The sequence below is a fragment of the Polistes canadensis genome, unplaced genomic scaffold (genome assembly GCF_001313835.1).
Source record: "Polistes canadensis isolate GaletaPanama2010 unplaced genomic scaffold, ASM131383v1 scaffold_5, whole genome shotgun sequence".
NCBI classification, from domain to species: Eukaryota; Metazoa; Arthropoda; class Insecta; order Hymenoptera; family Vespidae; genus Polistes; species Polistes canadensis.
Window position 1 is genome coordinate 1484690 of NW_014569552.1, and position 15709 is coordinate 1500398.

General features: G+C 33.8%; 1 protein-coding gene across 2 annotated transcripts in view; it reads right to left on the reverse strand.

The window, feature by feature from the left end:
- LOC106788032 (transmembrane and TPR repeat-containing protein CG4341-like) overlaps window positions 1-15709 on the reverse strand; it is a 209829-nt gene that overhangs the window by 72051 nt on the left and 122069 nt on the right. For both annotated transcript variants that reach the window (XM_014750934.1, XM_014750924.1), the window contains exon 5: window positions 13248-13362. In XM_014750934.1, coding sequence (XP_014606420.1) covers window positions 13248-13362 — 115 coding nt within the window. The remainder of the gene's footprint in view (window positions 1-13247; window positions 13363-15709) is intronic.

Genomic DNA, 15709 nt, shown 5'->3' on the forward strand with positions numbered 1-15709 from the left:
AGAGAGAGAGAGAGAGAGAGAGAGTGGGAGAGAGAGAAAGAGAGAGAGAGAGAGAGAGAGAGAGAGAGAGAGAGAGAATGGGAGAAAGAAAAAAGGAAAATAAAGACTGTATTACTCAGTATTATTCACAATCCTGAGGGACGATATTGACTTCCATGTTTCCGATAAACGCCGATCTCCGGTACTTTTCATCTTCTTCTCTGTAGTATTCCATCCCTTCTCTTCTTATTATCGGGCTTCTTGTTTACGAATCTATGCGATCTGTCATTTCTTTTATATCCACCTTTACCACCATCCTTCTATTCTTTACGTACACCATGATTCTCCTCTTATGAATTCATCGATTTGATCTTCATTCGTATTTTATCCTCATCATGATATATGCCAGATATATATCGAGCTTCGTTTTTCGAAAAAAAAGAAACAAGAAAAAAGAACAAATAAAATGAGAAAGAGAAAATAAGGGTGATAATAAGATAGGATGAAGAAGAAAAACAAGAAGAAGAATATTATACCAAAAACTCGTTGAATGTCGGAAAGCATCGTAACCCTTCGTACTTAACCGAGCATTGGCTTTTATATTTTCCTAAAATTCTTTGCCCTTAACTTTACCTCGAAGTTACCTAAGCTGCCCCGTTGAATTATAAATATATATATATATATATATACGCTTTCTCGTTCGCCCGAGTGAAGCAGAGTAATCTTTAAAGCGGAGATTGCAAACTGGCTCGGTTGACTTTGAAATCATCGTTCTTTTCTTTTTTTTTTTCTTCTTCTTCTCTTTTTTCTCAACCTTTTCGTCGCTTAATAAAACTCATATAATGTAGGTCGTTAACTCGATATCCGGACGAAATCGATGTGCACTATTTCTTTTTTTTTTTTCTTTTAATCCTTATTTCACGTTCATTAAAACGAGGGAAATATCGAGCTACTCGATGTAGTTTACGAAGAAACAAATAGAGAATGTTTAACAAACATCTTCGTTGATGGCATCTCCGGATACTATGTTGGTTTTCCTGTGATTGCATATTCGTGTAAGATGTGTCCGCATCGAAGGCAAACTTTACTAAATACAATGCAATAACAATGCTACGAAATCTATTTAGTTGATATTCTGTTTAAAGCTATCGAATAGTATACAGGAGTAATAGTGAATAGAATGCAATGAATATTTCTCTTACATGAAATTTGGGAATTTCAAGATTAAACCGAATGATATAAACGTCTTACAAGCATGAAATATTCCTTTAAGTCTAAATATATTTTCATATATACAATACTATTAATAATTATACATATATAAATAAATATATTTTTTTTCATATACAATACTATTAATAAATATTTTGATTATTTAATTGATTTTCAAAAAAACAAAATATCAACCAAAGTTATTAAGATAAAAATCACATCAATTAGAAATAATAAAGTTGACAACGCATTACTATAATACAATAATATACTTAAATATATATAATACTTATATTATAATGAACAAAAGAAAATATCTACGTAACTATTTAATTTAGAAGTATTATAATATAAACTTTTTGAATTGATTAGAAATAAGTTGTTTCTTCGATAAATAACTCAAGACCGCGAAGAAGGTTTTGACTGATCAAAAACAGTCTGTGTTTGGTTTAGAAATTAGCAAAAGGTACGCAGGAGGAATGAAGAGTCGGAAGCAGTAACGGTGTATGTACTAGTATGTGTGTGGATACGAATAAAGTATGAGCGTCTCATTCCCGTTTCCAGATACAACTATGAGCGTTCTCCCTCGTTTGCCAACTAATTAATTCATTAAATAGGTTTAGCCTGACGATACTTTAGTACGTCCAAGAACATTTGAGGTAACTAACGTTGAGAGTTCGTGTCTTGTCGCTTTTAAGATCTTTAGAATCTCTCTCTCTCTTTCTCTTTCTCTTTCTCTCTTTCTCTCCCCTCCCCCATTTCTTTATTTGTCTTTATATCCTTACTTTCTACTCAAATGAAAATCCTTGCGAATACACAAGCTCTGTATTTGTCTCCCACTGTAGGTACACATTACATTTCATTACAGCACCAGCTGCAACGAGAGGAGAATGAAAAGGGGAGTACCGAAGAGGCGACTACATTGAAGCCAGATTAAACCGAGTTTCAGCTCGATAAATTTTCTAACTTAATAGATTGATATATTAAATTGCCCTGAAGGAACTAGTGGAATGATTTAACGGACGGTGCATTATTACTTTCTAAAACTTCTATGCAAGCTTCGTGACGCTCAACGAAGTTCGATGAACTTTCACGATTACTTTTGTTCTTGAAAATCTGAGAAATAAAGAAACGATAAATTTCATAGAAAATTGTTAAATAATTACTCGCGTTGATGCATAAATTAAATATACCTTTTACTTATTTATTTTGTTAAATATATATATATAAATGATTTATATGATATAAATAGAAATGATCGAATTTTCACTCTTGTCATGACTCATCCTCCGAACTTCTCGACTATGGTACCTATCTTCCGTTGCGGTTCTAACTCCGACTAGAGAGAGCTTCGTGATGCGTTGTCGGCGTTTGTGTCCAAAGATTCTATAATCCTTGGTCGGGCAAACTACAGAGTGAGAAGACAAGAGAGAGAAAGGGAAAGAGACAAGAGCATGTCAGAATGTGTTCAAAACTTTCCATGGCTTCGTGGTTGCCAGAATTGTAACCGGAGCAGCAGTTCCTCCGAAATCGTACAGCACGTTTGTTGCGAACTATGCAGGTCATCGTCGACCTCAATAGTACGATAACGAGTTTTCTTTCTCTTTCTCTTTCTCTTTTTGTCATTAAAAGATTTACCAATCTTATATTTTTGTTCTCCTGTTCTCATTTTTATTTAATTTAATTTTAGAACAACTAAATTCATTTCTCATTATATATTTCTTGTTATTCATACCATTCTCATATTTACAGATTTTTAATATCTAACAAGTTTATGGCATAATTCTGTAGGTAATTACGAAAGTAGCTTTTCTTTTTTATGCAGAAATCTGGAAACATTGAATTTGTCACCTATTTTGGATTAAATTGATTAATTATTATTATTGTTACGTGAAATTATCAAAAAAAGATTTATAATTTGGATTACTTCTATAATTATTAGTTAATGGATTAATAACTTAATACTTTTTATTACGTAATTTACTTATTGAAAAACAATCCTTATAAGATAATATTATATGAAAAATTCCTCCAAATATACTTTCACAAATATATTATCCCATTCTTCATTTAATCATTTTTTCTTTATTGAAATTGAAAAGAAAAAAATATCGTAGTGTTTTAGCGATCTGTGTTTGATCTTTCAGTGATCAAAATACGACGAAAATAATGACAAATCTCCTCCTCCTCCTTTATCTTTTTCTTTCTTTCGTTATTGATATCATTTGCAAATGGAATTTCTCGTTAAGGACGGATCGTAATCCTTGGGAAATCAGAATGCAGTCTAGCTCGACAATGATAATCAAGAATAGTAAGAACGTCGTGCAGGATTCTCTTTCTCTTTCTCTCTCTTTCTTTCTTTTCTCTCCGTCGAGAGTTCCTTCTAATGGAAACTCTATTTTCATTAACTCATCGCAGCCTTCGTCGTCGTCGTCGTCGTTCTCTTGCTTGACTTTACACTTTACCAGCAATTTCAGAGACTATTCCTTCTTCCTCGTCATTCCTCTTACCTATCTCCCACCCTCATTTTTTTTTTCTTTTTACCATCCTTCTCCTTCCTTCCTTCATTCCCTACTTCCTCTCTCATCTGCTCCGTGATTAATCTCGAAAGATATTCCTCGACCCCCGCGATAAACAGGTTTTCCAATAAGCCCCTTTATTCTACCGAACGCCATAGCCACTGATGACGATAAGCCCATGCTACTTAATCGAGCACAAATCTGACTTCTCTCTTGCCAATGAAAAACTAAAAACTTCATTTTAATACTTTAAATTGTAATATTGTTTAATCGTAAGAGTCGTTTTTGAACAATTGTTTGGATTTTGTACAAGTCTAAGCTGTTAACTTACAATCATATATATGTTTTATAACGAAAAAAAGCTTTACTGTTAATAATATGTTACGTCCTGTGGTGTATTAAAAGGTGTGGTCAGTTTTTGATCAAACAGTTAAGCCTTTACCAGGGAATGACCTATATAATTGCGGATGACTTGGCGAGTGATGAGATTTGAATGTAAGAACTGGAGGGGAAGAGGGTAACTAAAGAATGAAATCTATTGGGTTCTATTACTAGAGATAGATAGATAATCAAGAATTTCAATGAGATGCTTACGTTTTTCTCCTGCTGGTGGGTTAGCCCTCTAACTCTGATTCGATCAACACAAATAGAATAATTCTATAGTCGCGGGTAATAATAATATTTTACTAACTCTCAAATTCGTTTATCTTCAAATTTGTTCTTTTACGTTAACGATCAATCTTATAAATGTTTCACTGATTTTACAGAACTGAATACGGACTTATTACTTAAACTGAATGCAAACTTAATATCGAAAACTGAATAAAGACTTATTATCTAATACAGAATGCTGACTTATTAATTAAAACAGAAATATTATGAGTGTTGTGTCCTTCCTTCCTGATCTTCTTTATAGACATATTTCTACTCGTACTTTTTGGACAGTTATTTCGTTGCATAACGAATCGGTTTGCTACAAGATTTATTGGTTTAAGAAATTAACATGAGTGTACCTTCTGGGGATAAAGTTCAAACAATTTCGAATCCACGAATCTCTATGAGTCTGCGCCTATGGGTAAGAGAACTGATCCTTTGTCGAATAGTTATATTTCTTAAAAACGATAATAAATACGAAATTTTCAGGATGTTTACTTAAGGTTAAGCATACTTTTTATTTGTGAACGATAACGCACAAGCATGAGAAATGTTTTTAATTTGTTTCCTTAGTTTAAGTAATAAAATTATATTAGGTTACCTGATATAAGCTTTCGGTGAGGAAAAGAAAAAAATTACAAAAAAGAAAACGTAACACTGGCTACGAATATTTTTTTTATGTGGAAACATGATGCGATGTAAAAAGTGTCACACGTCTAATATCACTTTGATAAAATTTAAAATTAATCATAAACACGGTAGTGGTAGTAATACATTAATTTATAATTATTCAAATGAATATTTTAATTTTTCTAATGCATAAAATAAATTCGTTCGTGTCGATCGTTACAAAATTTTCGTATAAATTTTAACGAATTGATTTATCAAACAATTTCCTAGATTTATTGAAAGAGAGAGAAAAAAAAGTAAAAATCAAGTTCCTCAATCGAACTCATCGAAACTTTTACTACATCAAGTGGGTTAAGCAACGTATACGATGTAAACACTTTCTCGCAACTTCTTTGAGATCGCATTTATGTGGAGTGATTCGTTCGAGCGACATGCGACGTCATTTACGTGAACGATTTGTAACTCGATTTCGTGGTATCGCGCACATCCCCATTTAACCATCGTCCTCGAGGATACGATAATTGACGGGGATCGCGCTAACTTTCCGCGACTTTGATGTGGTTCCTCCAACGTCTATTCCCTCTTCTCAAAAGAGAGTAAGAGAGAGAGAGAGAGAGAGAGAGAGAGAGAAAGAGATAGAGGGAGAGATGTGAAGGCTTTTCGAGGGATAGCAAACACATTTACATATATTCGTTGCACTCAACTCCAACCAACCTCTTTTACTCTCTCCCTTTCTCTTTCTATCTCTTTTACTTCAAACTTTCACGTAATCTGTTTCCTCTGCGTTTACTTTCTTCAACAGAAGAAAGAAAGACATAACGTTCGGTAGGACGTCGTATCAATGAATTTTATTTTATTTTTCTGCAGAGACGTGTTTATTTTAAAGAAATAAAGTTGATAAAAACGTGAGTTTAATTTAATTTTTGTTTTTGAACAATGATGATGTTTGGCTCGATTTATTTATTCTCTCTCTCTCTCTCTCTCTCTCTCTCTCTCTCTCTCATCTCTTCAATCTTAAAAAGATATTAATTCATAAAATACTTATAAAATAAGTTAAATACAAACTGAAAGAATTGTATACGAAAAATCTCGAGAAAGTTCACTAGAAATTATCTTTAAAACATTAGCGACGAATGTAGTTTTTCGAGAATCTAAACTGCTCTTCGAAGAAACTATCGTATATTCTATATACCGATCACGTTAAATGGTAACACAAACGAAACAGTATCCGATAACACAGACCAGCAGCTTGAGATAATACCTCTGTACGTACTGCCGTCACGTTGAAAGCTTTAAGCTTCCAACTCGAGTATAAGATACATTATATGATGCAATTTCGATAAACGTTCTTCGATACGTTCAATTATTTTTCTTCGAAAATAAAGTGAATTTGAAGTATTCAATTACCAGTTTCTCAATGTTCTTTCTCATTTTATTCGTATTAAAAGAAGAAACAAAAACATTTCCTTGACGAAATGTGATTCAAAGTGTTGTCTAAAATTCAAACAATAATAGTAAAATATATGTACAAAACACATAAGTTAATATTTTTTAAATTTAATACGTTTAAAATGTCAAGCTACTAGTTTGATTTTAATTCATATTGTTTTTTTTCAACATAATTTATAATCCACTTTTATATTTTACGAAAATACACAATCGCTAGAACAATTACAAAAAAAGAAAAAGAAACATCATATAGAAACCGAATAAAGAATTAAAGTTGAACAAAAAAAATACAAATCCATCGAGACAACATTAATCATAATTTCTTAAAATATATTATACCAATGGATAACAAAAGCAAGAATAAATTCAAAGATCACAAGGACGTGACCGAAAGAGCGGGCTGTTGCGCCTTAGTGATATCTCGGACTGGTCCGAGTCTGGTACCCGAGCGGGACACTTCCGAATGCAAATGTGAAGGCGTACAATCAAAGCGGCACCGCCGGAACGATACATATTCAGGCGGTCAGCGTGTGCAAACACCGGCTCAAACGGAGCGACGAGGGTTTACCCTCCCTCTCACAAATATCCACGCATACACACATGTATAAACATATACATGTTGTTCTCGTCCATATACGTTTTCATCTCTTGGTATAGTACGTAGACTAGAGAACACGTAGGGTGTACCTCGTGCAGAGTAGATCCTGGAGAATGAGGAGAAGGATATAGAGAAGGGGATAGAAAGGGAAGGGGAAGGGGAAGGGAATGAGGAGGAGGAGGAGGAGGAGGAGGAGGATGTTTCGAGGTACAGCCTGTATACATGGCTCAGGACAACGGATTCCAGGATAGAGGTGAGGAGTTCCTCTCTATGGCGGATATGCGCGTACACGGCCGACAGGGCGAAGCCCATCAATTTCCCATTCAATTCGAGGCCTCGCCTCTCGCCTTGCGGCTTCCACCATCACCACACCGACACTATCACTAGCGAGGCACACATGTAAGCCAAATGCAACCGACCATCCACCGAGTTACTCCTCTCGTCTTGTCTCCTTCACTTCTATCTCTTCTATCTTCCTTCCTTAACATATATCCTAGCCCCTTGGAACGCTTCTTTCACGCTTCCTTGCCCTTAAATTGAAACTCTCATGTGTGTACATATATGACTCACTCCACCTCACAAGCTCGATAAAGTAGCAGATACCTACATCCTTTGTAATGGGATTCAAGCGAGACATTCGTCAGACGTTACCTACGATCCTATGCATTTGTGGAAAGATATAGTGCTACCGATGAAATGGATATTGAATCACTGAAGCTTTCACTAACGTGAAATGAATAGTTAACGGTGTAGGGGCTAGAATGGATTTAATGGGATAGGCATTGATTTTCCATTGCTCTATCAATGCACCAAGCCTTATTTAACGACGATTACAAGTTTGAATTTGTGCTCATTTACGTCCCGGTTATAGAATTCCATGAGAATATTTGAATTAATGTTAAATTTACTCGTTGATTATATTTAGAAAGTAATTGATTTATAATACAATTTTACGAATAGATATTATCGACAATTTGTAAGACAAATAAAAAATAATGTTTTACTTCTATTATTGATATTGGATTGTCTTTTTTTTAGTGAAAAAAACAAATCGGAAAGTGCCTTGTTCATAAAGTTTTTTCTTTTAAGTTAATTATAAATATAATATAAAATCAATTTACACATTCTAATACACATTATACACAATTTCAACGTAAAATAATTGTTTATATTTTCTTTCGTATATTTATTGAAAAAAAATTAGTCGAGTAAAAATATTATAATTATTTAATTTAATTTATTTCAAGTCAATGATGTAATAGCATCCCTTTTACTCTTAAGTTCTCGGTATCTTCGTACTTTCTCTCTCTTTCTTTCTCTTTGAGTATTCGACGCTCTCTGATGTAGTACTACCGTTTCGCGCATCGTTGCATCAGGGCAACGTCGGTTGCATGCTTTACGACGTGCGCAACGTGTCGTTGCGTTTCACCAGATCCGACGACAATTAAGCACTCCGCATTCCTGCTTTGAAACAGTGTCAATATCGCCGCGACTAATCCGTTGATTCCATTAGACACTGACTAATTACGATTTCGAGTGCACCATTTCCTCACTGTGCAATGTTCGAGTGACGATACCGAACTAGCTATAAGGTATATTAACGATTACACCTTCGAGCCCCTTTGTTACAACCCTTATCACGCGACTGAATTGAAATTAGGCTATCTAACGAGATCAAGTAGTGCATATGTAACGGTTATAATATAGAATCGGCTTTCAAAGAAGACAAAAATTGATGAGGGAACCTACTCGATTCTATTAAAGTCATAATACTGTTAATAACAATGAGAAAAAAAAATAATCATAATAATAACAAATGGATAATAATAATGAGATAACGATATTCGTATATTAAAAGTGATCATTATTAAAAGTAAATTAAATAGAACGCGTTATTTTTGTTAAATTTAATTAATAATAAATTTGATCTTTATAATGTGCTAATGAGAGAATTAGAGTATCTTTTAAATCATATCGTAAAATAGAATCGTTTCTATTTTTATTCGACACCACAGGCGTGTAAATGTGAACAACGAAATATAATATCATGTCGCACAGTAGAAATATTAAAGTAAATTATGTACCCTATCTCGTTCGAGTGATTATTAACCGAGTGATACATAATTAGCATGTTTCTTTTCGGTATGATGAGCAGTATGACTGGGCTAGCACGTCCGCCTTAAGGTTGTCTTGATATTACAAGGACGAAGAGAAACTAATCAATTTTCCATTCAGTGTCGTCCGCTGACGGATGACTTACGATCGTGCGAGGGTTTTAATAAATCAACACCCTTCGTTTCTCCCTAAACCAACCATCAGTCTTCTTCGAGACTGACCTTAAAAAGACGCCTTAGGGCGCAACACGCCTTCTCGTTTCCATCCTCTCACTTATTTTCTTTCTTTCTTTCTTTCTATCTTTCTTTCTTTCTATCTCTCTTTCTCTCTTACGATCGTGTGATGGTCGTTCATCGTATCGATCGATATACCGAAAAGAGACGACGAGAAATGGACTCGGCTTGGCAAACGACTTTCTTTCTGTTTGTCTATAACCAATGATTACGAGATAAGCGTTGATTTCCAAGTAATAATGAAATTTCTAAATTATGCATGATGTTTCTCTGTTTGTTTCGACGCACAAATTTGCGCTTAGGGTCAATGATAAATTTCTATTAGATTCGTAGATGAATGATAAATGAATTTATTCGTCGATAAAAATTCATTATAAATTTCCTGATTTCGTAATATAAAAATAAAAATAATAAATAATTTAAAATAATTGGTATAATATAACAATTAGTTTCGTATCGAAGTAACCTTAATAATTTATTGTCACAGTTTTGTCTACAAATAATCATTATGAAACGATTTCTAATATTTCAATGAAAATGTCTTTGTTTTAAAAAATGCATTATATTTATAGACGTAGGAACTAACTCAACATAATATATGATAAACTATTATTATTTCTCATCTAACTATTTTTCCATCGATTTTTATTCAACAATAAGACTTTCTTAATAATAACATAAAAAATAAAATATTAATCTAAAGAAAATTGGCACATTTACGCATATAGAGTTATTAATCACGTAAATGTTGTTGAACGAAAATATATTGACGTAAACAGAGAGAGATAGAGATAGAATCAGAGAAAAATGGGAGAGAAAATAAGAAACATCTTGTATGATAAAACATGTTTCTTACAATTCTATATTGCAGCGGCCGATTGTTGAGATAACAACTAATTGTGATACAGTTTGTTTCACCCCAAAAGCTGATATTCTACCTCGGACCTTAGGGATATCGTCGCGAACGTTCAAAAGGGATGACCTACGTTTGCTGGAGGGTTGGATCGGCTTATCTGTCCGAACAGCTGGCTCCCTTGGCGTTAATTTGCTATCGCCATGAAGCACTGGGGAAACGTATATTATACAGAAGGAGAGCCAAAGGAAAAAAAGAAAATAGATAGAAAAATAAAAGTAAGAGAAACTTGAATAAATACAATAAAAGTAACAGAGAGACCAATAGAAAATTTATTTTTTTTTCACCCAATCCAAATCCACTCGTATACCGATTAAGTTCTAGGTCACTGAATTTTATTTATTTTACACGTCTCGATTATTGTCAAAAATCACAATGACGATGAAAAAGGATTTTGGGAGATTTATCTGGCCCTTGTTATGAAATCTTCTAAATTTTATATATCTTCAACGAATAAAGAATAACATTTAGGAATGACTAAAATAAATTGAACAATAAGAAGTGTATATTCGTATGGTATGTTAGTTATCGGATCAAGCTTAAATAAATAAATATATATTATCTTGACTCTCAATGATACTTTAGTACACTTATACTTTAATTATATTAAAAAATACACTAATGTTTTAAATCGCACTAATAAATTGAATGTAAAACATTTCAAATAAAATTTACAGAAAGTATTATCCTATTAGAATTAAATTAAAACAAATATTTCATTTTTCTTCGATCTACCTAGATATTTATCATTATTTATCTTAAAATGAATAAAAATAATAGAAAAATAAAGAATAATAGTAAAAAGATTTGAAAAGAAAAGTAGATTGTGTAATCTTGACTTTGTAGAGTCCTCTTTACGTAAGTAGATAATGGCAGGATACTGTGTACGTAGACAGGGAGGGAAAGAGAGAAAGACAGAGAGAGAGAGAGAGAGAGAGAAAGAGAGAGAACGCATAGTATGTAGAGCGGCTTATCACAAGCTCGCAGAGGGATGCCCATGGTCGGCTTATCGACTCAGCGACTCTACAGGATTCAACATCTATCTCTCTCTCCCTTTTAACTGTATATACATATATCTCTCTTCGTCTATTCTTAGAAGGTAGAGTGTCGAAAGATGATGGGTATCGATCGAAGGACCTGGAGGGACTAAAGATGTTCGTCGAGGGTATGTGCAAGGCACGAACAAACGCGTTGATGTTCATACACCTCTAAGTGTGTGTGTGTGTGTGTGTGTTGAGTATTTATCTGTGCTTAGAAGGAACCATGCAAGAGGTAGAGAGATACCAGCTCAGGGCTATGCTGACCGATATTACGTACTTAAGGTGCCTCGTGGTCGTTCGTTGATATAGCGCCGACGGTAAACAGAATTTCTTAGTCCTCGCAAGCTCAGGAAGCTCGATTTATCGTCCCGATTTATCGTTCCTCGAGTTGAGCCCTCTCAGCCGATCTGTGAATGTCTTAAGCTCATTTTCTTCTCTCCTACTCGTTTCTCCTTCCACTTTCCCCCTATTTTCTCCCCCTTCCCTGTGGCCTTTCATTATACTCATCTTGTACTTATTAATACGTTTATTATACTGATTAGATGGCATTACTCTTTCTCCTTTATCTGTTACATTCATCCGACTTATTTTTACACCTACCTACATGTACAGGCTGTCCGAGGTTTTTTTTCGTATACATTATACGTTGTGAATGTATTTTACAATTAAAAATAAAACATTAATGTTCTATATAAAGATAAGTCATTTGGAGCTTTATTCAGATGTTGTAAAATCAATTGTAAAACTGTCTAAATGTGTTGTTTAAAGATGATATTTAGCGATACTGAGTATGTTGTTTATTATGTTGGACTGATTCAACGTATTCTTTTCTGAACAATAGTTTGGCCGCCTAGATCACGTGGCCTCACCCCACTAGACTTTTATTTGTAGAGGAAACTAAAACAAGAAGCTTATGCAACTGAGATAACTACACTTGAGGTTATGGTAGAACAAATTAAGGATGCAGTTGCAAAAACTTATTTTTTTTTCTTTTATTTAACTCCCAGAAATTACACCGCAATTTGTCTTATGCAGAAACATATAGAAATCTACAATAAATTCGTCGTGTCTTAAACAACATACCAAAACGGTGTCAAACTTGTATTCGCATAGGAGAATAACATGTTGAACAGTACATTTAGATATTTTTACAATTTATGTTATCATTTTGGAATAAAATTTCAAACGACTTATATTTACAGAACATTTTATTTTATGTTTGAGCGTAGAATACTTTCACAACGTTTGTTCAAAAAAACTTCAGATACCCTGTATAAGTTGATATGTACCAGGGTTGAGGAACAGTATGTTCTCGCAGAGATATACATACTTTTATTTGAAATGTGCTTAATCTTATCTACTTGATTCTCATTGATATTAAACAGCATATTGCAAAATGTTATATTATGTGTATCAATATTTAATTACAATTAAAAAAGGATATTCATGAATTGAATTTATTGCTTATTTCTGATAATCAATTAATATTATGAGTACGAATATACATATGTATGTATTATATAATCACAAATTTAAATATTTATAAATGCAATATTGTTCCTATAAAGGATCGATTTGATTTATAATAATTATAAGTAATGTCTTCAAATATTATGTTTTAACACGTGTATTCATTTAAGTCTCCTTTTAAAACAGAGAACGTATATCTAAAGCAGAATTTATTTAATCCCTACTTAACCAAATCATTTATTATTAAGCTCTTACAATATGATTTTCATTCAGACCGACTCGTCGTTATTCGATTTTATCTTTTGTCAGATATTACGTCGCAGCCCGCCTAGATTTTAGTCATAAAACGTAAAGGAAAAACAAGCTCGTAGTAGAAATGGATTATTGGTTTTACATTTGCAGGGAGGGAAGTGTAACAGAGGGAAGGGTACTTACAGATTGTAGTGTACGTCCGCCATATTCGGTCGATATCGAAGTGCCTGCGTGAATGCTTCCTCGGCTTCGGCCACACGTCCCTGAGCACTGAGAACGCTTCCCAAATTACCGTAAGCTGTAATCAACCAGCATGCGAATATTGTTAAGACTCATGTATACAATACAAACGAAGATAACATTGGCCGAAGGGATTAATCAAATATAATAGAATTATTACATTGATTCATAAATAAGTGTCACTTTTTTATTATAGTAGTTAACTAGCAACGACATTTATAATTCGATTCAATCCGTGAATTGAAGTACAAATAAATAATACCGTGGAAATCAATAATGTCAACTTATTAATATTACAAATATTCCATTTAATACAGTTACATTAGAATCAGAAAAACATCAAGGTTGCGATAATTTCCCGGCGTCTACTATTTCTTCCTTTTTAATCAACAACGTATGCTTAATCACCCCATTACATGGTGTATAGTTATATACTCGAGCTGTTAAACGGATCGGAGAGGTAGTGCACAGGAAGGCTCTTAAACGAGCGCGTGCACGCATATGCTGCTCTTTGAGTAGTATAAGCAAACGAGCTAACGTAACGGAGAACTATCACATTGCATGAATTTACTTAAGACCTACTTTCCAAAGTTTCAAAGTATTTTACGTTACAACTTCCGCGACATGCGAACTTAATGACAAAGAATGACGAAAAGATATTACATTATATATAATATTTATACATAATAATTTAGTATATATATATATATATATACCTATGTGTGTGTGTATGTGTGTAACAAGTGATGAAAACTATAAACGCCAAGGGAAATAGCTAGCTCGGCATTGTAAGAGGATTAAAATATTAATTGAAAACTCGTATCGCGTGCCATCACGTTGAGCCAACTGATGTTTACGATAAGGAGAGAAAATGAATTTGTGTTTTATCCAGTCAGAGATCACTTTCCATTGCGTTGTATGCCTCGATCGAATTGTTAATCTAACTTTCCGTACATGTATCGTGTATATAAGTATCTAAAGTAACTATTTTATGGGAAACATGAAACTCGTGGAGTTTCAATTGAATTAAAAGAACGTCATGTGATATCTTTTCTGGATGTGACTTTTTTCTCTACGTATTAGTTGTTGCAAAACTAAGTAATGCGATATTTTTGTTGCAGATATAAAAATATATATATATAATTTTTGTGCATTATACATACGTACATAATATTATATAATATCTAGATTATAAATAACGTTGGTCCCATTAGACCAATTAACATTTACTCTAATAACATTTTTCACATTTATCGATGCGTGCCTAATCACCACCGTTATACGCTACATCAATGGTTTTACCTCGTGGCTAGATGATTGGTAAGGAACAGGAAATCGTGGTTAAGCGAGCCGAGGAACGCAGGGGCTAAGCTACATTTTCTTCCTTCTTCCCACTTAGAGGAGTCTCTTAAATCAACGAATGTCGAAGGAAATGTAAGAAGGAGTATTTCTTAGAGACTTTCGAGAGTGCTAATGCTTAACGTCACGAACATGAACGTATGTACTAATACATACTTATAGAGAAACTCATCGTCACGTACATATATATATATATATATATATATATATATATATATATATATATATATATATATATATATATACATATATATGTATCCATATATACATGCATACATACATACATATATACATACACATTCATAGAAATGTGTATACGTCGAAGCGTCGAGGCAACAAAATGTAAATTTATTCCTGAAGTGAGGCAGCCTGTTAACACGGTAACACGCAATTTCTGTCGGCGCAATTAAAAGGTGTCGTGACGTCGTTGACGGCGACGAGGGTGCTGGAAGCGTCGCTCGAAGGCACCCCCGACATTGGTGGTGGTGGTGGTGCGCGCGCGCGCACACACATTTGCGCGACCCCTCGCGTGACCGTCCTCGCGGCGCCACGAGTGTGAGGGAAAGAGAGAGGGAAATAGAGAAAGAGATACAGGAAGAGAAAGAGAAAAAGAGAGAGAGAGAGAGAGAACGCCTTTTTCACCAAGCTTCTCCGATGAGAAAATTAAAACAAAAACAAAAAAGAAATAAACAACAAGAGGACGACGGTCGTCGACGCCAGTTCTACTACGTCACATCGAGAAAAAGAAGCATTCATTATGCATCACAAGGCGCCTTCCACCGGATGATATAAAAACGATGATGAAGATCTATGAAATACGATGCTTTATTAACACATTGTCAATTAATTTTTGACATTTATTATACCAATTAAACACACTCTTTCTCTCATTTATTCGTTACATATATTTAATCTGTTTTTCACGGATACAGGTAGTACATATTATGAAGTATATATATGAGTTTCAAAGGGAAAATTGAAGACAGTTAATAAATTTTGATGAACAAATTTATTTGATCTTGTTGAACGTTTCGTCCCTTACTGGG